We start from the raw sequence: 24,615 nt of genomic DNA, 5'->3' as shown, positions 1-24,615 counted from the left end.
AAACCCGTCTCCAGCGCCACTTCGGATGTGTACACCATGACCACCTTTTCCATGTTGCCCCCTACGGCTTGTGGGAGAACCATCACCGCTGCTGTGTGCTGGGAATGCCTCAAACAAACTGTTTACCCGAGTTGCTTGTTTGTTAGCCAATATTAGCTCTAGGTTCTCCTGTGGCATGATGTTTTGGAATTTGCCTTTATAGCGTGGATCCAGGATGCTGGCCAACCAGTAGTCGTCATCGTTCATCATTTTGGCAATGCAAGGGTCCCTTTTTAGGATCTGCAAGGTATAATCACACATGTGGACCAATGTTCCAGGTGTCAATGATGCACTGCGAGTGCTGGGTGGAGGAGCACTTTCTGGCAAATCCACATCCCTCCAGTCACGCACAAACCCTGTACCTGACCTTGCCACGCCAACATTTTCTCTTGCCACTGAGAAGCATCCCCCTCCCCTAAATAATCATCCCCATCCTCTTCTTTCTCCACCTTGTCCAGGAGAGTTCCCTGAGCAGACAATGGCTGTCATCAAGGCTTCCCTCCTCCTCTTCCTCCTCGGCTGCAGACGCCTGCTCCTTAATGTGTGTCAAAGTTTGCATGAGCAGACGCATGTGGGATGCTCATGCTTATGATGGCGTCATCTGCGCTCACCAGCCATGTGCATTCCTCAAAACACTGAAGGACTTTACAGAGGTCTTTCAGCTTCGACCACTGCACTTCAGACAACTCCATGTCTGCTCTCAAACTGCCTGCCCGTGTATCCTCCCACAAATGCATTACAGCCTGCCTCTGTTCGCACAGCCTCTCAACCATGTGCAGGGTGGAGTTCCACCTGGTTGCAACGTCGATAATTAGGCGGTGCTTGGGAAGGTGGAGCAATCGCTGCAGCTTCTGCATACGACTTGAGTGTACGGGCGACCGGCGGATGTGCGAGCACAGTCTTCGCACCTTATGGAGCAGGGCTCTTAACTCTGGATAATTATTGAGGAAGCACTGCACGACCAAGTTCAAGGTGTGAGCCTGGCAAGGTATGTGTCTGAGTTTTGAAAGGGCTATGGCTGCCACAAAATTCCGGCCGTTATCACTAACTACCTTGCCTGCCTCAAGATGTAGACTGCCCAGCCATGACTCAGTTTGTCGCTGCAAGTAGTCAGCCAGTACCTCCGCGGTGTGTCTGTTGTCGCCCAAACACATCATCTTCAACACAGCCTGCTAACGCTTACCACTAGCTGTTCGATAGTGGGACACCTCGTGTGCAACACTGGCAGCTGTGGATGGAGTGCTCGTGCAACTGCGCTCTGTGGACGAGCTTTCGCTTCTGGAGGAGGAGGGTCGAACCCCTACAGCCAACTGTTTCCTATACCGTGGGATAGGCAGCACTGTTCCACCGCCGCTGTCCCCTGTGGACCGTGCATCCACCACATTAACCCAGTGCGCAGTGATGGACACGTAACGGCCCTGGCTATGCCTACTGGACCATGCATCTGTTGTGAGGTGCACCTTTCCACTCACTGATTGCTTGAGTGCATGGACAATGCGGTCTTTCGCATGCAGGTGGAAGGCTGGGATGGCTTTTCGAGAAAAGTGGCGACTGGGTAGGTCATATCATGGTACTGCGTAGGCCATGAGCTCGCGGAAAGCTTCGCTTTCAACCAACCGGTAGGGCATCATCTCTAACGAGATTAGTTTGGCAATGTGGGCGTTCAAACACAGTGTACGCGGGTGAGAGGATGAGTACTTTCTTGTCCTACTCAGAGTCTCTGGTAGGGTGAGCTGGACTTGAGAGCTGCATATGGTGGAACTAGCGGTGGACATGGCGGACTGAGAGAGGGTTGGTGATGGTGGTCTTGCTGATGGCCTAGATTCAGTCTTTCGTAGCAATAACATTGTGATTCCCTGACTGCTTTGGCCTTGCGCCGACACTTCAACATTTGCTGCTGGTGATGTGCTAACCGGTGGGCTTACAGTGGGGGAAGCGATGTAGCGTTGCTGACTACCTTAATTCGGAGCAGGTGCACATGTGGTACGTGAGGTTTGGTAGTCCGTCCACGCTTGCAAGTGCATGGTGGTTAAATGTCTAAGCATGCAACTGGTATTCAAATTTCTCAGATTTTTCCCTCGGCTAAAGGTCTTTGCGCACTTCTTACAGATAACCTTTGCCTGATCATTAGAATTTTGTTCAAAAACGTCCCCCACCCACTTCCACCATACTTCCTCATTTTTGGGAAAATGTACCCAAAATACCACCAGCTATATGGTACTGTAAAACAAGGTACAAGCTGTATATAGTATTGGGGAGAATTTGAATCTCCCTAGAGATTTTAGGAGGCTGAACAATTATCTCAGGCCCACTATAGATTACACCTCAATTTAACAGGCTGAAATAGGCTGGTGTATGAGAAGGTACAAGGTGTATATAGTATTGGGGAGAATTTGAATCTCCCTAGAGATTTTAGGAGGCTGACAATGATGCTCTCAGTCCAAGTATGGCAGCAGGCAGCCTAATAAGCAGGACTGCTGCACACAAAAGTGTGGAAAAATGAACGTTTGGTAACAGTGCAGAAAAGAGGAAGAAAAGTATTTTTGCTTTTAAAAAAGCAGTTTGCACAGCAGTGTGCAAACAGCAATGCAGCTATCAGGGAGCCTTATAAGGCAGCCTAATAACCAACAGAGCTGATGCACAAAAATATAGCCTCCCCTGTCACTGCACACAAACTGTTGTGTTGTACAGTAAAAATCGCTACCAGCAGAAGCAGTTTGTTTTTCTTCTTCCCTGCCTAACGCTCTCCCTTATTCAGAATCTGCAGCAGCAACCTCTCCCTTTGCTAAGATCGGCAGAAGTAAGATGGCGGTCGGCGTGCACGCCCTTTTATAGCCCCAGTGATGCCACACAAAGCAAGTCAATCACTTGCATGCCCTTCTCAAAGATGGTGGTGACCGCTGCCCATGTCATCGCATTGCCCACAGTGTGCGTCCTCCATCATTGGCTGAAAAAGGGCGCTGGAAGCATCATTTGAATCGCGACTTTGGCGCTCTGGTTGCCGACCTCATGGCTGACCTCACGCTATGGTCGGGTTTCGTTTCATGAAACCCGACTTTAGCGAAAGTCGGCGACTTATGAATTTGACCCGTTTTGCTCAACTCTACTCACCACTGATGGTGGGGGAGGACGGACCAGGAGGGGCCCTTGGGAAGACCTATGTGGCGTCTACATCCTTATTGGCTGCAGTTCTTGAACCCCTCTCTGACATCAGAGGTACTATCCCATCCATGTGCGCTGGGCCTGTCTGACCATGGACGGGATAGTACGTCATTGTGATCGGCTGCATACACGGGTGGTGTGCGGCCGATCGCGGCCTGGTGTCAACTGATTCGCACAGCTGACACCCGGCACTAAGTGCCAGGAGACCCAGCAGCGTGACGCAGGGTCCCGATTGCTGCTATGGTAACCCGATGTTGTCACGTCGACATCCGAGTTACCAGAGCTGAAAAACTTCCTGTCATGCGCAGTGCATGATCAGGAAGTCTCTCAGGTGAATGTGCACTAAGTGCAGCGCTGACAGCTTCTATAACATGCAAGTGCTGCTTCATCTGCATACTATAGAAGGGATCAGCCTGCAAAAGATGATTGTCCCATAGTGGGACAAAGTGTAAAAGTTAGAATGAAGTAAAAAATAAAAATGAAATTTAAGCATGTAAACTTTTGAGCACAACTGTATATCCATAAATTGATATTACAGTTCTGTGGTTTTCCAAGGTCAAAAAATCTTGGCGCTTGGAAACACAGAAGTGATTATGTCCTGCAATCACAGATATATCAGTAGATTGTGATGACAGCAGATTATCATGGATAGAGTAAGGTAATATTTCATTTCCATTGTGCGTCCAGCCTACCTTGGGTTTTTTGAATGCAGGGAAGACTAACTATTTGATAGCAAGAAAAATATGCAGAAAATGTTTCCTTCCTGGTACCGTCAGCTCCTCAATAATTTCATTACCTACTCATAGCAGATGCTGCCAGGTGTCCAGAGATATTGGATATGTATTTATCTTATCAAAAATGATATTGTAACAAGCTTTTTATTGGTGATTACAAGTAGTTTTGTGTTGTAAATTGCTTTCCCTTTTCTTTGACATGTGACTTTACTTCACTATTACTGGCATATGTTTTGTTTTACTACCCTGTTATTAACATAAATGTGTATCCAAAAGAAAATAGTTCTCCCTTGTATGACTTCTTTGATGCCTAACAAGATGTGATTTCTGGGTAAAACATTTCCCACATTTTGAACATGAAAATGGCTTCTCTCCTGTATGAATTTTCTGATGTCTAACAAGATGTGTTCTCTGGTTAAAACACTTACCACATTCTAAACATGGAAATGGTTTCTCCCCTGTGTGAATTCTCTCATGTATAGCTAAATTTGATTTAAAACTAAAACATAGCCCGCATTCTAAACATGTAAATGGCTTCTCCCCTGTGTGAACTCTCTGATGTACAGTAAGTTGTGATTTACTTTTGAAACATTTCTTACATTCTGAACATGAAAATGGATTCTCCCCTGTGTGAATTCTCTGATGCATAACCAGATGTGATTTCTTCTTGAAACATTTCCCACATTCTGAGCAAGAAAATGGCTTCTCCCCAGAGTGAATTTTCATATGCACAAGATAAGATTTCTCTGTAAAACCTTTCCTACATTTTGAACATGAATATGGCTTCTCTCTAGAATGAATTCTCTGATTTCTAACAAGATGTGAATTCATGGTAAAACATGACCCACATTCCGAACATGAAAATGGTTTCTTCTCTGTGTGATTTCTCTGATGTCTAACTAAACAGGATGTCTGTTTAAAACATTTCCCACATTTCAAACATGAAAATGGCTTTTCCCCTGTGTGAATTCTCTGATGTTTAACACAATTTGATTTTATGTTAACACGATCCACATCATCTGAACATGAAAATGGCTTTGCCGCTTTGAGATGGTTTTCTTGTTTAACAAGATTTGAGCTATCTGTAAAATGTTTGCTATGTTTTATACATGAAAATGGCTTCTCCGCTATCTGAGCTCTTTGACGTTTAACTTCCTTTCTTTTATTTTTCTTAACATCCTGTGATGCCTCAAAAGACAGGAGTTTTTGTAAAGGATCAGATGATAGATCTTGGGTATGTACATCCGCTTTAAAATCTGTAGCCATCACATGTCCCTCTGAGCTTGTGAAACAGTCATCTGTAAAGAATAAAACGGAGTTTAGGATGATGGTATTAACCTAACAATGTTAGGTTTTTTGACTAGTTTGTTAAAGCCAGCTCCTTCATAAGTTCATGTTTTACTGTGAAGAATGATAAATGGACCATTAAAGCGAAGCTGTCAGCAGTTTTGGCCGATATAAAATACGGCCGCTGCCTTTCTGGGATTATCTACAACATTCCATAATGCTGTAGATAAGCCCCTGGTCCGACCTGAAAGATAAGAAAAATAAGTTTTACTATACTCACCTGGGGGGCGGTCCGGTTCGGTTAAGTCCGATGGGTGCTGCAGGTTCAGGTCCGGCGTCTCCCATCTTCTTGCGACGCCACCCTCCTGCCTGTTTCATGGCTCCCCGACAGCGCGCTCCTGCGCATGTACTGCAGTGCGTAGGTGCTTGGAAAGCTCAGAGAGGTCCGGCGCCTGTGCACTGCAGTACGTTCCTCTGCCCTCAACAGGGCAGATAAGTAAGCCTACATAGGAGTGGGATGCCGGGGAGCCATGATGCAAGCAGGAGGGCAGGGATCATAAGATGGGACGCGTCGGACCCAGACCTGCGACGCCCATCGGACCGGACTGCCCCTCCAGGTGAGTATAATAAAACTTATTTTTCTTATCTTTCAGGTTGGACCGGGGCTTATCTACAGCATTATGGAATGCTGTAGATAAGTGTCCGTATCTTATATCAGCCAAAACTGCTGACAGGTTCCCTTTAAGTAATTTTTATCCATTTGATGCACTCTCTAACATCACAATCTCTTTAAAGGAGCAGCATATATCACATACTGGCTACATGATTTCAGCCATATATGTTTAACGCTAACCTATGGTTATTTCTGAAACGCTTCAACGTTTCAGAGTCAAACATACATGGCTGAAATCGTATAGCCAGTGTCCATGCTGGTCATGGTTCTTGTGTTTTCTATATTTCTATATACTACCAGTTTTTCATACGGAGAGCACCTGGACATTTAATATGCTCTTGTCAATGAAACCTAACAAAGATGAAGGGTAAAAGCAAAATGGTCATGCATGAAGAAGCTTTGGCTTGCAATACAGTGTAATACTGGGTTAGCACCAACAGATTGTTTTATGAAAGTTTTACGCAATTTAGTCATTTTCACCATTTTGACTGTAATGTCATTCTGATACTTAGAGAATGTTTTATTTTATTCTTTTTAATATTCAGTTACCTATTGCTCATTTCATATTATCATATAATTATATAGATGATATGAATAGCCATATAAAGAATTAGTTTTACATAAAGGAATATAATAATATAGAATATAAGAATATAAAAAGTCCATGATCTCCGGTGTCCAAGAGATAACAGAGAAGGCTTGATACCTAGGCGCCACTCTGCTTATTCTGAATTTATGGTACACTTTGATAGGGCAACTTGTAAGTCTATTGTTAAATAGATCCTTCTTGTCGGATGGAACTTATAATTTTATGCTAATACAAAGCTCTTAAAAAAAGACAACTTCTTAAAGTGGACAGCAGTTTAACGTTGTTTTTACTCTCCTCAATTCCTGGTGCCGAAATGTGTGAGCCAAAAACATCAGTAACAAAAATCAGGATGAGATCAGGAGACTACACTGGTTCCAGTAATATGTGAGAAACCTTTATTTGTCCTTCGCTTTCCTTCATCTGGTTCATATCTGTCAGTTCTCTGCCATGAGCGTATGACTCTATAATATAGTCTGGTGCCAAAACACGGGACATAAAAACATCAGGAACAGGAGTTAGGATACTAAACCAGTGCCACTTATAGCTAAGAAACCTTTATTTGACTGAAGGGAGAATATCTAAAGTTTTTTTTTTTTTTTTTATAAACCACTCTCTTGGGGTTTCTGCCTTCCTCTTTATCCACAGATTTGAATTATAGCTTGATCTCACTTTCTATCTATGTCTGCATTTAGTGGTTACTACTCACCTGGGTGGTCATATGTAGGAATCTTCTCTTTACACCGCTCATCACCCCTCACATATGTCTTTGTAGTATTAATATGGATCAGATCTTCACCCTGAAACAAATATTGTACAAGTCACAGACAGATGGAGAAGTCACATCTATGATCAGCTCTAATCCTGCCATCTCCACCGTTCTCATTACACAAGTATAAAACATATAATACTGGTTGATAAAACATGCTGAGCACAAGAACTTCACAGCCATCTACACATCATAGGGGAGATCTCAGGACACCTTCTCTCCATCTACCTGATGATCCTGAGGAACATTGGGATTTTCTTGTTTACAATCCTGTGGAAGAAGAGGACGGGGACATCTCTCTGGTGTTGTCCTCTTACTGTATAAAACTTGAAGAAACACATACATGGACTGAATTCATTCTTTCCATACAGATAATTATAGGCCGTGTGTATTTAGTCCTGTCTATTACCTGGTGATGTGAGGGGCCGGGGAACCTCCATCATGACGTCCTTGTACAGATCTTTGTGTCCTTCTAAATACTCCCACTCCTCAATGGAGAAATAGATGGTGACGTCCTGACACCTTATAGGAACCTGACACATACAATGATACCGTCATCCCCCCGATCCCTCCATACCGTTACTGTATAATGTCCCAGCATTCCCAGCAGTGTCACCTCTCCAGTCAGCAGCTCAATAATTTTGTAGGTGAGTTCTACGATCTTCTGGTCATTGACGTCCTCATGTATCAGGGGGTGAGGTGGAGGCTCCAAGATTGGGCTCAGGAGTCTTCCCCATCCCTCAGACACAGGGTCCTGACAGCGCTCACTAGAGGTCTTCTTCACTACTGTGTAGTCCTGATTATGGAGAGACACATTAATAAATCTCACTACAGACATTTCCAGAGTCCTCACCTCTCCAGTTCTGTCCATCTGTTATTCCCATAGATAAGAATGATGTAATGTGACCTCATGAGACTCTCTCACCTCTCCAGTAAGCCAGAAGAAGATCTCTAGGGTGAGGTTTAATATCTTCTCCACCTTCTTGACCCTGTCCCTATCCATCATTGTATGGTCAATCAGGAAGAGTGTCTTATATAGAAGATCTCCACTGATAGGATCTGATATGTAGAGACCTGAATAGGAAGAAGAGCTGATATAAAGTCATGAAGATCCCATGTAATAATACAATTACTGGAGGTAATAATGGGAAACATATGAGGATACAGCACGTGTAGTCATATTCTTTCCTTTCATGATGGAATGCCGTGTAGGGGTGAGGCAGAGTTGATGAAGACTTTTGTAGCAACTGGGGGGTTGACATGATGCTTTTTGTAGTTTGATATGCTGATGCTGATGTGTGATTCTTTATATGTGTGATAAAAAGGTTGAATTTTATTCCTATGGTCGGTTTTGTGTCTCGGTTCTCCTCTAGGCTTTGCCTTAAAGCCATACCTGTGAATGCGGGAGGTCTTTCCACTAGGGGAACTACACTAGGTATAGGAATATAGTTTGCACTACACAGGGAACATAGAGTTAACAGTATGGATTAGCCCACAGTTGGGGAGGTGTTAGGCCAGTTTTTGTAGAAAAGGTTTTCCTGGGGTAGTGAGTGTTAGAGTCTAGGACTCAGTACAAGTATAAGTTCAGAGTGGAGTCCAGTTAGTGAAAGAGAGTGGAGTGTCGAGTAAAGCTGAACAAGACTGTGTCAGCAGGTGCAAGAAGATGCAGATGCAGCAGAGCTGAACAAGTGCTGTCCCGGAAGGTGTATTGAGAGCCATACCCCTGTGAAGAAGATGTCGGCTGGGTAGCAGAGAAAGGAAAGCATGCTGAACCTCATGGAAGTAGTTATGCCAGGAGGAGAGTCCCTAGGACTGGCTAGGACAGTTGCGCTATGGACAAGTAAAGTAGAAAGAAGATGAAGACTGACAGGTCAGGAAACGTCACTACAATGGCACTACGACTTATTCGGTATGCTGCAGCCATGTGTAACTGAACTGTTAACTCGGACCCAATGTCTCATGTCTGAAGCTACAGCCAGACCCGATCTCAAGGATGGTGAGGTAGAAAGTGCTCCTGCAGGAACAGTGAGTAAAGCACCAACTCCACAGCACAACATTCTTCACTTGACAGGACTCTTGTTTAGAAGAGGGATTTCAGGGCACAGTGAACTCAGTTCCATCTCTCAGCAAACCGGTCCTGTGCCCTCCTTCAGGCGCATACGTGTAATATCTTATTAAGGCAGCTCCTCCATGCCTGAAGTTAATGCATGTCGTACCTTCACAGGAACGCTCCAACCAGTCTCTGGTGTCAGCACCAGGTGAACCCAAATACCTACACAAAAGAACCGTTCTGTTGCCTTCATTTATTAAGCTTTGGGATTTGGAGAGGACTCATAGCTTAACAAAGGTCTTTAGATGCCATTGTGGACAGATACTATGAACAGATTTTATACCAGTCTGCAAACCATGTCTTATGAGGAACGGTTGCAAGATTTGGGAATGTTTAGCTTGCAAAAGAGAAGACTGAGAGGAGACTTAATAGCTGTCTACAAATATCTCAAGGGCTGTCACATTGTAGAAGGATCATCTTTATTCTCATTTGCACAAGGAAAGTCTAGAAGCAATGGGATGAAACTGAATGGGAGGAGACACAGATTAGATATTAGAAAAAACTTTTTGACAGAGTGATCAATGAGTGGAACAGGCTGCCACGAGAGGTGGTGAGTTCTCCTTCCATGGAAGTCTTCAAACAGAGGCTGGACAGACATCTGTCTGGGACGATTTAGTGAATCCTGCTTTGAGCAGGGGGTTGGACCAGATGACCCAGGAGGTCCCTTCCAACTCTACCATTCTATGATTCAGACATAACCGAGTTGACCGAATCAGCTGAATTCAGTTTGAGATTTCGGGAGATTGGCTTATCTATGTAAATAATCATTATCAGACAGCAAAACTAAAGTCATGATATTAAGAGAGCCATAAGCAGGAGGTGGTTTATTGTGCAAAATCGAACTGCAACAAACACAGTTTATCCTGTAGACAATTTCAGAAATATTCCAAACATTCTTGGATTTCAGCTCTTTCAGTCATAATTTTTTCTATAAGCCTCATTCAATCGTCCGTGTTCTATTCTTGTTTTTCACATATATAATGACTATGTGTTCTAACTTATAATGTGGTTTGTCAAAAAGCACCACTACTGTTTGGGACACACGTGTCTCGGATGCTACTATAAAGGGAGATTCCGCTTCCCAGACTCACTCGTCCACCCCGCTATCGCCATAGGTCGACCATGAGCTAAACGCACCCCATAACCAATTCGCACATTTTTTGCTGCCACTACTCGCCATTTTGATAGGCCAAAGAGATGGCTGCACTGGGTAATATACTAGCATACAGGAATCCCAGCTTTCCAGTACCGGACATATCACCGGTACAGCTGCCTCGTGTCGGCCCAGAGGTGGAGCAGGGCCGATATGTATCATCATCTCTACTGTAGTTAGATATGGTGTGGTAACTTTATTACATAGCACATTTGTTGTTATGTACAGTGCTGTCCCATTATTAGTATTATGTCTTGTTATCTATAACCCCTCTCTCCTCTCTTCTCCTATGTACAGCTCTCATGCTCATTTTACAATGTTAAAATGCACAGATCCTTTCATTACCACCATATAACATGAGACATTTTCACAAATCACTCAACTATCTGCTCACTCTCTCTGTAGTTTCCTTCTCCTAGTCGCAGGAGATTTCTCTCCAAATCCTGGCACTTCTTGTAATAATTGGTGATCCCATCTCCCCATCTGCCTCCCACCTTTTTTCACTAACTTATTCTGTCGGTATTTCACAGTTTACTAACACTGCTACGTATAAAGATGGTAATACGTTGGATCTGATCTACTGACTGAAGTCAGCGTATGACTTCACAAACTCCCCTTTTCCCCCTCTCTGACCACAACCTTCTTACATTCTCTGTCAAGAACGGTCACCTAGCTCAGGACACCCCAACTCTCCACACTTATAGAAATATATGTGCTATTAACACCCAGAAACTTATGAAGAATTTGCTGTAATCATTGGCCCCAATCTTCTCCCTCTCATGTCCTGACTATGCACTGAAACATAATGAAACATGGCAATATGCCCTGGATGAAGCTGCGCCTCCTACATTCAGCACAACTCAGCAGGCATCACCACCCCTGGCACGCGCTGCAAAAACGTTTTTCTCCAGGAGTACTGCAGGTGCACCGAATGTCTGTGGAGAAAATCCAATCTGGCTGAAGATTTCATCCATTATAAGTTTATGCTTAAAACATACAACTCCGCCCTTCACCTCTTCAATCAAACCTTCAACACCCTTATCACCTCACTATCCAATAATCCTAAATGGCTCTTGGCACTTTTTACTCTCTTCTCAATCACAGTACAAGCCCCCACCATCGAGCTCAACACTGGTAATTTGGCCAATTATTTAAAAGAAAAAATTGACCATATCCGACAGGAAATTTTATTCCAATCCCCTAATGTAAAACATTCTCCTCCCTCCTGCATTGTATCTAGCTCACTTTCTTTCTTTCACACAAGAAGAAGTTACCAGGCTCCTTGCATCTTCTTGCCCTACTACCTGCACCAATGACCCTATTCCCTAACATCTCCTCCAGTCCCTTTCCCCTGCTATCACCAGTCACCTAACTAAAATATTTAATCGCTCCCTCTCATCTGATATTTTTCCCTCCTCATTTAAACACGCCAGCATACATCCATTACTTAAAAAACCATGCCTCAATCAGAGATGCTCTGCTAACTACAAACCTGTCTCCAATCTTCCCTTCATCACTAAACTCCTGGAATGCTTGGTCCACTCCTGTCTAATCCGCTCTCAGAAAACTTTTCATCACCCTTTATAATCTGGCTTCCTCTCTTTACATTCTACTAAAACTGCCCTCACTAAAGTCTATAATGATCTACTAACAATTAAATCTAATGGTCACTGCTCCCTGCTGATTCTCCTGGATTTCTCTTCAGCATTCGACACTGAGGATCACCAGCTCATCCTCAATATGCTCTGCTCTATCGGGCTCAAGGACACTGACCGCTCTTTCACTCTATCTTTTGCTGCCTCCTCTTCCTCTCACTATTGAGGTTCCTCAAGGTTCAAACCTAGGCCCCCTCCTTTTCTCATTGTTTGTCTAAGAGGGGCGGTGTAGATTCGGTTTTCAGTACCATCTCTATCCTGATGACACCCAATTATAGACCTCTTCTCCTTACTTTAACCCTCCATTACTACAAAATATGAATGATTGTTTGTCTTTCTGCTGTCTCTAACATTATCAACTCCCTCTATCTAAAACTGAATCTGTCAAAAACTTAAGTTCTCATATTTTCTCTATCCACTAATCTACCTATACCCGATATTGTCATCTCCGTGTGTGTCTCCGCCATTACTCCCTAGCACCATGCCCACTGGCCTTGTTGTCATCTTTGATTTATATCTTTCACTCCCCAGATCCAATCACTTTTCTCTTCATGTCACCTACACCTCAAAAACATCTCTAGAAATAGACCATTTTTTACCTTTGACTATGCAAAAACTACTAATTGGTCTCCCTCTTACTAAACTCTCCCCTCTCCAATCTGTCCTGAATGCAGCATATTCCTTTACAACTGCTACACCGATGCCTCTACCCTGTGCCGGTCACTGCACTGGTTTCCTATCCGATACAGAGTTCAATATGAACTCATCACTCTCACCCACATAGCGGTCTATGGTTCAGCATCACCCTACATCTCCTCCCTTGTCTCAGTCAACCTCGTGCGGTTGATCAGCTCACTCGGCTGCACACGGAGGTAGACACGGGAACACAGCCCTCTGGGTAAAACAAAACGATAGCACTAGGCATAGTGTTTGCATTAGCGGGGTCCAGCCTGCTCAGGGTTAGCAAGACCCACAGTTCAAGTAGAACCAAAACACTTTTCTGGAGTGTTCCTCTCCAGACACTGAACACTGCTGCCTTTGGAGGTCAGATAAGGGTAGAGATAAGGTGGACATCCTCCCACCCGATCTATGGATGTCCACAAAAGCCAGCACATTATTCAAATTAGCTTAATCCCTCAATGCACTTAGTGTGCTGGAGGACAAACTCTGGGTTTTATATCACTGACGCCATTAGGCGTAGTGAAACATATCTGCCCTCGAGAACTTTACCAGTTACTTTGTTACACACCCTACCCACAAACTCCGTTCTGCTAATGGTTTAAAACTAAAATTCTCAATAATCCAAACCTCCCATTCCCATCTCCAAGACTTCTTGCCTGTGGCTCCAATTTTTTTGGAATGCACTACCCAGGACAATTTTATTAATTCCCAATACCTACAATTTTAAGCGCATTTCTTTAGACTGGCCTATCGGTCCACCTCACCTATATAACTATCCCATTTGGCCCATACAAAATTATGGCCTTTCTTCAAAATTATGACCCTTGTAGCATCAGTTTGCACACCCGCCATGCACTTAATAGCCCTATGTGTCTGTACTTGTGCACATATTGGCTGGCGACCAGTTCATGCCGCATTGTGTGAACACCCTATATAGTATATTATGGTTGTATTGTACATTCTAAGCACATTATACCATTTACCTTTCATGTCTTCCCTATTTGCTCATAGATTGTAAACTTGCAAGCAGGGCCCGCACTCCTTTTTATATCTGACTTATGTGTTATTCCATAATGTCCTTAGTGTCTGTACAAGTCCCCTGTAAAATTGTAAAGTGCTGCGGAATAAGCTGGCGCTATAAAAGTATTTACGGTATATAGCATCGTCCCTTACATTGCGTATTCTCATTGTTTTTGTTAAACACAGCTCCCTCTCTTATTACATATAAAATGACTGCTGATGGGTCAGCATCTGATCAGAAGACCAGTCCATCAGCCATCCTTCAGAAAAGAAGCATTACCATGCTCCAACAGTAGTCTTTTCAGTTTATACCTTACAAGAGAGGACGGTATGTAATAGATGGTGATATGAACAACAAAAATGACAAAATTATCCGATATGTAAGAAACAGTGCTGTAAATAAAAAGCACAGCGTAACAGAGGAGACAGAAGAGATATCTATAATATATATATATATATATATATATATACACACATACATACACACACACATATACAGTATAATGTAGGGGAAATATACATTTGATACACTGACGATTTTGCAAGTTTTCCCACCTACAAAGAATGGAGAGGTCTGTAATTTTTATCGCTAGGTACACTTCAACTGTGAGAAACAGAATCTTTAATGAAAATTCCAGAAAATCACATTGTATGATTTTTAAACAATTAAATTGCATTTTATAGCATGAAATAAGTGTCTGATCACATACCAACCAGCAAAAATTCTGTCTCTCACAGACCTGTTAATGTTTCTTTAAGAAGCCCTCCTACTCAGAACTCATTATCTGTATTAATTGCACCTGTTTTCACTCGTTACCTATGTAAAAGACACCTGTCCACACAATCAATCACACTCCAACCCCTCCACAATGGCCAAAACCAAAGAGCTGTCTAAGGATACCAGGGATAAAATTGTAGACCTGCACAAGGCTGGCATGGTCTACAGAGCAATGGGCTTGTAGATTGGTGAGAAGGCAACAACTGTTATTAGAAAATGGAAGAAGCACAAGATGAATGTCAATCTCCCTCGGTCTGGGGCACCAAGCAAGGTCTCGCCTCATGAGGTAATAATCATAATGAGAAAGATCAGGAACAAGCCCAGAACTACATGCAAGGACCTGGTCAATGACCTGAAGAGAGCTGAGACCACAGTCTCAAACACTATCGCTGGTAACACACTACACCGTTATGGATTAAAATGCTGAAGGGAACCAAAGGTCCCCCTGTTCAGGCCAGCACATGTCCAGTCCCATTTGAAGTTGACCAACGACCATCTGAATGAACCAGAGGAGGCGTGGGAGAAGGTCACATGGTCAGATGAGACCAAAATAGAACTTTTTGGCATCATCTCCATACACAGTGTTTAGAGGAAGAAGGATGAGTCCAACCCCAAGAACATTGTTCCAACAGTGAAGCATGGTGGGGGAAACATCATGTTTTGGGGGTGCTTTTCTGCAAAGGGGATAGGATGATTATATCATATTGAGGGGAGGATTGATGGTTTCATGTACATGAGATTTTGGCCAACAACCTCCTTCCCTCAGTAAGGGCATAGAAGATGGGTTGTGGCTGGGTCTTCCAGTATAACAATGACATGAAACACAGCAAGGGCAACTAAGGAGTGGCTCCGTAAGAATCATTTCAAGGTTCTGGTGTGACCTAACTGGTCTCCAGACCTGAAACCAAGAGAAAATCTTTGGAGTGACCTGAAACTCAATGTTGTCCAGTGACAGCCCAGAAACATCTAGAGAATATCTGTATGGAATAGTGGGGAAAAAAAACCTGCTACAGTGTGTGCAAACTTGGTTAATATTTATTTCATGCAATAAAATGCAAATTAATGATGTAAAAATTATACAATGTGATTTTCTGTATTTTTTTTTTTTAAGATTCTGTCTCTCACAGTTGAGGTGTACCTATGATAAAAAATTACAGACCTCTCCATGGTAAATAGTTATGTGACAATAAAACCATATAGGAATAGTTCTGCTGGCCCCTATAGTTATACAACATTGACAGCTACATGTCTGCTCTCCATCACATAACCTGCTTCAATTACCTGTTCACAGCAGTGGGTGCAGTCAGAGATCCAATACTCGCAGCCTTTGATCTGTACAACTCCTGGAGAGGTTTGCAGTCACTCAGCTGTGGTTGAGGAACAGTAGGCACAGGAAGCGGTATTGCTGAAATGTCCAGGCAGGTTTATTCAAACTTCATAAACCGCTCAGGATAGCAAACAAAAAAACAGGCACAAGGTGAAAACATAAAGTAAAAAGTCCATACAATACAGCGGTCCACCTGCTCAGGATAGTGTCCGGTTCTTTAGCCTTAGCACAGACCAACACACAGGAGATCCACACATCTCCAGCTCCAGACACTGAATGAGACACTCAGGTCTCCATTTTATCTGCCAGACCACGTCCCTGTGAGCAGTCATTCCCACTCATCTCTTAGGGTGAGTGCACACAGTGCAGAATCATCTGCGGATTTGCAGGTAAATCCGCTGGTAAAGTGACCTGCTGTTTACCTGCGGTTTGACACCTGGACAATGGAACCGGTGTCAAACCACTGCGGAATCTGCAGAAAGAATTGACTTGCTGCAGATTTAAAACCGCCGGAAAATCCGCAGCATGTGCACTGCAGTTTTTAAATCCCATTGATTTGCATTGTACTGTACACTGTCTGTGGATCCGCAACGTGTGCAGATACCCTTACAGGACCCAATACAAGTCTATGGGTCCTGTAAAAACAGCACACGCATGGCATCAGTGCACAGTCCGTGTGCTGTCTGCACTTAATACTGCAAAGATAGGAAAAGCTTAGTCATTTATTTATCCATCCATAAAAGCTCCGATGATCCTGATGGTAAAAACACTGATGACCCCACAGACATAAATCCCTTTATTCCAAACTATTACAGCCAAAAGTAGGGAAATGACAGATTCTCCATTTCTCCAGATTTCTATGGAGAGAAAAACCCGACATTTCCATTATTCCCTGTAATCTCCACCCCAGAGAGAAAGCGTCATCTGCCCCCAACCCAGAGCGCCCTCCCCTGTATACATGAGCCCAGCCAGCGCTCTATTACTGGCGATATACACATGGCAGAGGGCGCTATCTCCGGGAATGGAGGGGTTACTGCCCCCTGTGCAGCCCAGTAATGGGGAATCTCCAGCACCTACCTCCACCTGCAGAGGGCGCTATCTCCGGGAATGGAGGGGTTACTGCCCCCTGTGCAGCCCAGTAATGGGGAATCTCCAGCACCTACCTCCACCTGCAGGGGGCGCTATCTCCGGGAATGGAGGGGTTACTGCCCCCTGTGCAGCCCAGTAATGGGGAATCTCCAGCACCTACCTCTACCTGCAGGGGGCGCTATCTCCAGGAATGGAGGGGTTACTGCCCCCTGTGCAGCCCAGTAATGAGGAATCTCCAGCACCTACCTCCACCTGCAGGGGGCGCTATCTCCGGGAATGGAGGGGTTACTGCCCCCTGTGCAGCCCAGTAATGGGGAATCTCCAGCACCTACCTCCACCTGCAGGGGGCGCTATCTCCGGAAATGGAGGGGTTACTGCCCCCTGTGCAGCCCAGTAATGGGGAATCTCCAGCACCTACCTCCACCTGCAGGGGGCGCTATCTCCGGGAATGGAGGGGTTACTGCCCCCTGTGCAGCCCAGTAATGGGGAATCTCCAACACCTACCTCCACCTGCAGAGGGCGCTATCTCCGGGAATGGAGGGGTTACTTCCCCCTGTGCAGCCCAGTAATGGGGAATCTCCAGCACCTACCTCCACCTGCAGGGGGCGCTATCTCCGGGAATGGAGGGGTTACTGCCCCCTGTGCAGCCCAGTAATGGGGAATCTCCAGCACCTACCTCCACCTGCAGGGGGCGCTATCTCCGGGAATGGAGGGGTTACTGCCCCCTGTGCAGCCCAGTAATGGGGAATCTCCAGCACCTACCTCCACCTGCAGGGGGCGCTATCTCCGGGAATGGAGGGGTTACTGCCCTCTGTGCAGCCCAGTAATGGGGAATCTCCAGCACCTACCTCCACCTGCAGAGCCGCACACCACATATATGGCTGCTCTGTGCGCACAGGACCTGGGATGAGGTCACAGGAGGGGAGGAGTCAGGGGTTACCATAACAGTGTGCATGGAGAGCAGAGCCATGAGTGGGAACTGGGGATGCTTGCAGAGCAGAGCAGAGCTGTGTGTATAATGTGTGCAGAGCAGAGCTGTGTGTGTATGATGTGTGCAGAGCAGAGCTGTGTGTGTATGATGTGTGCAGAGCAGAGCCGTGTGTGTATGATGTGTGCAGAGCAGAGCCGTGTGTGTATGATGTGTGCAGAGCAGAGCCGTGTGTGTATGATGTGTGCAGAGCAGAGCTGTGTATGATGTGTGCAGAGCAGAGCCGTGTGTGTATGATGTGTGCAGAGCAGAGCTGTGTGTATGATGTGTGCAGAGCAGAGCCGTGTGTGTATGATGTGTGCAGAGCAGAGCCGTGTGTGTTTGATGTGTGCAGAGCTGTGTGTATGATGTGTGCAGAGCTGTGTGTATGATGTGTGCAGAGCAGTGTGTGTATGATGTGTGCAGAGCAGAGCTGTGTGTATGATGTGTGCAGAGCTGTGTGTGTATGATGTGTGCAGAGCAGAGCTGTGTGTATGATGTGTGCAGAGCTGTGTGTGTATGATGTGTGCAGAGCAGAGCTGTGTGTATGATGTGTGCAGAGCTGTGTGTGTATGATGTGTGCAGAGCAGAGCTGTGTGTATGATGTGTGCAGAGCTGTGTGTGTATGATGTGTGCAGAGCAGAGCCGTGTGTGTATGATGTGTGCAGAGCAGTGTGTGTACGATGTGTGCAGAGCTGTGTATGATGTGTGCAGAGCTGTGTGTGTATGATGTGTGCAGAGCAGAGCTGTGTGTATGATGTGTGCAGAGCAGAGCTGTGTGTATGATGTGTGCAGAGCTGTGTGTGTATAATGTGTGCAGAGCAGAGCTGTGTGTATGATGTGTGCAGAGCTGGGCTATGTGTGTATGATGTGAGCAGAGCTGTGTGTATGATGTGTGCAGAGCAGAGCTGTGTGTATGATGTGTGCAGAGCTGGGCTATGTGTGTATGATGTGTGCAGAGCTGTGTGTATGATGTGTGCAGAGCAGGGCTATGTGTATATGATGTGTGCAGAGTAGAGCTGTGTGTGTATGATGTGTGCAGAGCAGAGCTGTGTGTATGATGTGTGCAGAGCTGTGTGTATGTGTGCAGAGCAGGGCTATGTGTATATGATGTGTGCAGAGTAGAGCTGTGTGTGTATGATGTGTGCAGAGCAGAGCTGTGTGTATGATGTGTGTAGAGCTGTGTGTATGATGTGTGCAGAGCAGGGCTATGTGTATGATGTGTGCAGAGCTGTGTGTATGATGTGTGCAGAGCAGATCTGTGTGTGTATGATGTGTGCAGAGCAGAGCTGTGTGTATGATGTGAGCAGAGTTGTGTGTGTATGATGTGTGCAGAGCAGAGCTGTGTGTATGATGTGTGCAGAGCTGTGTGTGTATGATGTGTGCAGAGCAGAGCTGTGTGTATGATGTGTGCAGAGCTGTGTGTGTATGATGTGTGCAGAGCTGTGTGTATGATGTGTGCAGAGCAGGGCTATGTGTGTATGATGTGTGCAGAGCAGAGCCGTGTGTGCAGAGCAGTGTGTGTACGATGTGTGCAGAGCTGTGTGTATGATGTGTGCAGAGCTGTGTGTGTATAATGTGTGCAGAGCAGAGCTGTGTGTATGATGTGTGCAGAGCAGAGCTGTGTGTGTATGATGTGTGCAGAGCTGTGTGTGTATAATGTGTGCAGAGCAGAGCTGTGTGTATGATGTGTGCAGAGCTGTGTGTATGATGTGAGCAGAGCTGTGTGTATGATGTGTGCAGAGCAGAGCTGTGTGTATGATGTGTGCAGAGCTGTGTGTATGATGTGTGCAGAGCTGTGTGTGTATGATGTGTGCAGAGCAGAGCTGTGTGTATGATGTGTGCAGAGCTGTGTGTGTATGATGTGTGCAGAGCAGAGCTGTGTGTATGATGTGTGCAGAGCAGAGCTGTGTGTGTATGATGTGTGCAGAGCAGAGCTGTGTGTATGATGTGTGCAGAGCAGGGCTATGTGTGTATGATGTGTGCAGAGCAGAGCCGTGTGTGCAGAGCAGTGTGTGTACGATGTGTGCAGAGCTGTGTGTATGATGTGTGCAGAGCTGTATGTGTATAATGTGTGCAGAGCAGAGCTGTGTGTATGATGTGTGCAGAGCAGAGCTGTGTGTATAATGTGTGCAGAGCAGAGCTGTGTGTATGATGTGTGCAGAGCAGAGCTGTGTGTATGATGTGTGCAGAGCTGTGTGTGTATAATGTGTGCAGAGCAGAGCTGTGTGTATGATGTGAGCAGAGCTGTGTGTATGATGTGTGCAGAGCAGAGCTGTGTGTATGATGTGTGCAGAGCTGTGTGTATGATGTGTGCAGAGCAGAGCTGTGTGTGTATGATGTGTGCAGAGCTGTGTGTAGTATGTGTGCAGAGCAGAGCTGTGTGTGTATGATGTGTGCAGAGCAGAGCTGTGTATGATGTATGTGGAGCAGAGCTGTGTGTATAATATGTGCAGAGCTGTGTGTGTATGATGTGTGCAGAGCAGAGTTGTGTGTGTATGATGTGTGCAGAGCAGAGCTGTGTATGATGTGTGTGGAGAAGAGCTGTGTGTGCTGTCTGTGTCTCATGTTCGGATACCTATTACAATATATGGAGAGTGAGGCAGAGCATTCCGTGAAATGAACCTTTTATTCACCCACTTGACGTGGTACTGCACCCTAGCTACACCTTATGGTACTGCACCCTAGCTCCCATCATCTGTGTGGTCCAGGTGTCGAAAAACGGCTATTACATACCTGGTAATGTGTTTTTTCATGAGATGACGGCACCACGAGAGAGAGGGGATCCGCCCCACGAGGACAGGAAACCTTCAAGATAAAAGGGGCGGCTCCTCTCTCCGCATCAGTTGTTTTACAGAGCACGAGAGGAACTCCGGAGGTTAGTGTACATGACATAAAAACAATGTCATCAGACAGACCGCATCAGTGCAGAATAGCGATAGCAGTAGCAACGCGTTTCGAACAATCCACTGTTTTTTTTTCCAAAAGGCCGCCTTAGAGATTTGGTCGATGGAGGAGTCGGCGCTCTCCGCCCATGACATCACCATGGCCTTAGTGGAGTGGGCTTTTAGACCCTCTGGAACAGCCCTGCCTGCACTACTATACACTAGCATAATGGCCTGTCTCACCCATCTAGCTATAGTCTGTTTAGAGGCTTTAAGGCCCTTTCTTGCCCCTTGGTAAGAGACAAATAAGGCCCTCTGTTTTCTCCAAGGTCTTGTTACCTCTAAATACTGCAGAATACATCTAACGTCTAGGCAGTGAAGTCTCTCCTCCTTCCGGTTACTAGGGTTAGGACAAAAGGATGGTAAGACTATCTCCTGAGCCCTGTGATATTTTGATACCACTTTGGGAAGGTATGCTGGATCTAATTTTAACACAACTCTATCATCCATGACCTGAGTGTAGGGAGGGTCTGCTAATAAGTCCCCAACCCTACGGGCAGATGTGAGTGCCACTAACAAGGCTGTTTTTAGTGTTAGAACTTTATCTGATGTTGTGTTTAGTGGTTCAAATGGACTCTCTGTCAGAGATGATAGGACTAAATTTAGATCCCATGGAGGAGGAGTAGGGGACAGAACAGAGTCAGCTCTAGTACAGGCCCAGATAAACCTGGCCACTCACTTATTGTTTGCCAGGTCGCAGTTGAATAAGGCTGCCAGGGCTGAGACGTGTACTTTGAGGGTGCTGACAGCTAACCCCAACTCTAGACCTTTCTGCAGAAATTCCAGTACTGCTACTATCGGGACTTCTCCCCGTATTGGGCCCGAGGTAGATAAGAATTTTTTCCATATCCTTTCATACATTTTTGTAGTCAATGGTTTTCTGCTACTGAGTAAGGCTGGAGTCACACACAAGGTAGAAAAATACGGACCGTATTTTACGTCCGTATTACGCATAAATGGTCCCTAAATAGTGCTCTGTATGTCTTCCGTTGTCAGGGTGTGGCCGCATATTTTTCTCATGTAAGTATCCATATGTAATCCTTATGGCATCCATATACCATTTTTTTCTTGCAACCTTGCAAAATAGACATTTAACAGATTTGAGACCTGCACATAATTTAAATCATCAGCACCAACCCTATTTATTGCCTCAACATCAGGTGGCAGCCTCCAATCTGCCCATTTTGGTCCTCTGCTTGTGTGGGTGTCTGACACACTTCAGTTCACCCCAGCTGACCGTGTTCTCTTCAACTGGGTTTTTTCCAGGCGCTTTGGCCAGCCATACCCACTGATTGTGGATCCGAGGAGGGGGAGACCTGCATGTGGGTCCATCCACTTTTGAGGCAATGACTCACAAGAGGTCATTTTCATCCCCTCTATTCTTCTCTGCGGGATCATCCGGAAAAATTTTATAAATACTGTCGCATGAGCCTTGCAACATTTGATCGACTCTTGGAGACAGTGCGCCCTGGGATCCTGGGATAACCTTTCAGGACACAAGGATGCGCAAAGCTAGATCTGCAGAGGAGCGACTTCTACTCACATTACGGTATGTACTACACAACCAGATTCTCTATGTTCATGATGTGTTGCCCAAAGTATGTTTTTTATTTTGTCCCAAGTTTAATGCCCTCATCTTATTCCAGATATATATAAACTTACAGACCAGAATGTTATGTGTAATATGTACTGAATATCACGTAGTAATTGTGCGACCAAATATATGTGTGTTAGTAGATATGAATCCCAACAAGTTTGTTATGTATGTACCTGGTGTTAATTTGTGCATTCTAAAATGTTCCATTTCTGTTGTTCTTCAGCTTCCTGTCCACTGGCCTGTCTTATGCCGCCCTCCACCATGAGTTTCTCATTGGAAGATCTACCATTTCTGGCATAGTCAGGTTGACATGTAGTCAAATATTGTCAAGACTACATCAACTCGTCATGCCCCAGCCCAGGATGGAAGACTGGTTGAGGATATCAAGGGACTTTGAGGAGGCATGCCAGTTTCCTAATTGTATTGGGGCCCTTGATGGCAAACATATCCGGGTGCTTAATCTGCCGAACTCTGGCTCACAATTCTTCAATTATAAACAATACTTTTCTGTTGTATTGTTGGCTCTGGACGACCCTCAATACAAGTTTATAATTGTTGACATTGGGGCCTATGGAAGGACAGGAGACTCTAAAGTCTTCAATACTTCCATTATGGGTCGGTGGCTACGCACCAACCAGTTGGATCTACCACCATGCCAGCTACCAGGATCCACTCAAGAATCAGTCCCTTATGTACTTGTGGCAGATGAGGCATTTCAGTTAATGCGCAATGTCATGAGGCCATATCCCCGGCGCAACCTGGACCCCCGACGCTGAATTTGTAACTTGCGCCTTTGACATGCTCAGTGACTGGTGGAGTGTTCCTTTGGCATTCATTGGGCCAAATGGTGGGTCCTCCAGACTGCCATTCAGCTGAGTGAACAAAATGTAAATGAAGTAAATAAAGCATGTGGCGTTGGCCATAACTTCACCAGGATACATGATTGTTCCTCCTCTGCTGGTGTTGTGCGTTGGTCAGACAATGTACGTAGGGTGAGACCACCTATCAACCCTCAACGTAGACCGCTCTCTGGGCTCAAAGTGCGTGATATTTTCACAAATTACTTTGTCACCTGAGGGGGAAACTTCTTGGCAAGAGCATTCTGTGTCTATGTTGTAAATGTTTCTTTTTGGCCTTTGGGAAACTATATATATTACAACCCCTTATGTCTTTTCTCTGTTTATAAATCAATGTGTAAGCATATGGCAGCATGTCGTGATGTAAGTGCATCATTGATAAAGACAACAACAATTGAAAGTTAAAACTTTTTATGTATCCTTTTTTTTAAAGGCCTTGTGAAGCCTTTTGGTATTTTTCAAAATGGCCAGAATTGGCCTTAGAACACAAATTTTTATAATGTTACAATACAGCATTTAACCACAAAAACACACACAAAGTTATAAATTGTACTATGTAGGGGGGGAGAAGGCGGCAGCCCAGCCTGTGTTGCCTGATGGCTAGTGTGGCCACCTTGGCCCTCGGCCTGTGTGGGGGCATACTCTTGCCCATGATGGAGGTAGTGGGCCAGCTCATGGGCTTGAGGTGGATACTGGGCACTATATTGGAGACGACTCCTGTTGAGGCTGGTAGGGCCGTGAGTCTAAACCACCAAAATGGCCATGTCGTCCCCAACCAGATTGGGACCAGCCTCCAACATTGGCTGGGAACAAGTGGTCATATTGGTGTGCTGGGCTATACCCTGACATTTGGGAATGATTTTGCCAATTTTGGGTAGGGGGGGGAGGGTGTGAGGTGTAGGCCCAATTGTAGGAGGATCCTCAGACCCTGATTGATAAAGCACTTGGGGGTGTGGGTTAAGATGCATGAGATTCCTAGGTGACAGCTACCACCTCTCCAGAAACTCAACAGCTCATAAGGGGTATTGGGGGGTGTGATTGCGTCAATTAGGATCTGAATGGATCTTTGCACACGTAGCCGCACCTCACGGGGAAGGGAACGAAGATAATGGGCAAGGCTGCTTGAGTACTCCTCCTCCCCATCATCAGTGGCAACTCTGTTACGAGAATTTTGGTCCCCTGTATC

The 24,615-nt window shown here is 45.2% G+C and overlaps 1 protein-coding gene and 1 long non-coding RNA gene across 2 annotated transcripts in view; one reads left to right on the top strand and one right to left on the bottom strand.

Annotated features, from left to right (window-relative positions):
* The window catches only part of LOC141051123 (uncharacterized), a 168,866-nt gene that overhangs the window by 57,183 nt on the left and 87,068 nt on the right, over positions 1 to 24,615 (bottom strand). Inside the window, exon 14 of the mRNA XM_073548011.1 lies at positions 4,235 to 4,912. Within this exon, the coding sequence (XP_073404112.1) occupies positions 4,235 to 4,912 (678 nt within the window). The remainder of the gene's footprint in view (positions 1 to 4,234; positions 4,913 to 24,615) is intronic.
* LOC141051149 (uncharacterized) lies at positions 20,371 to 23,839 on the top strand. The gene is made up of 3 exons (XR_012220585.1): positions 20,371 to 20,908; positions 22,242 to 22,524; positions 22,796 to 23,839. It is a non-coding gene; the product is annotated as an uncharacterized lncRNA (long non-coding RNA).

Source organism: Dendrobates tinctorius, unplaced genomic scaffold (genome assembly GCF_039654945.1).
Source record: "Dendrobates tinctorius isolate UK_male_01 unplaced genomic scaffold, ASM3965494v1 ptg000155l, whole genome shotgun sequence".
Classification (NCBI taxonomy): Eukaryota; Metazoa; Chordata; class Amphibia; order Anura; family Dendrobatidae; genus Dendrobates; species Dendrobates tinctorius.
This window is presented reverse-complemented; position numbering and strand designations above follow the sequence as displayed.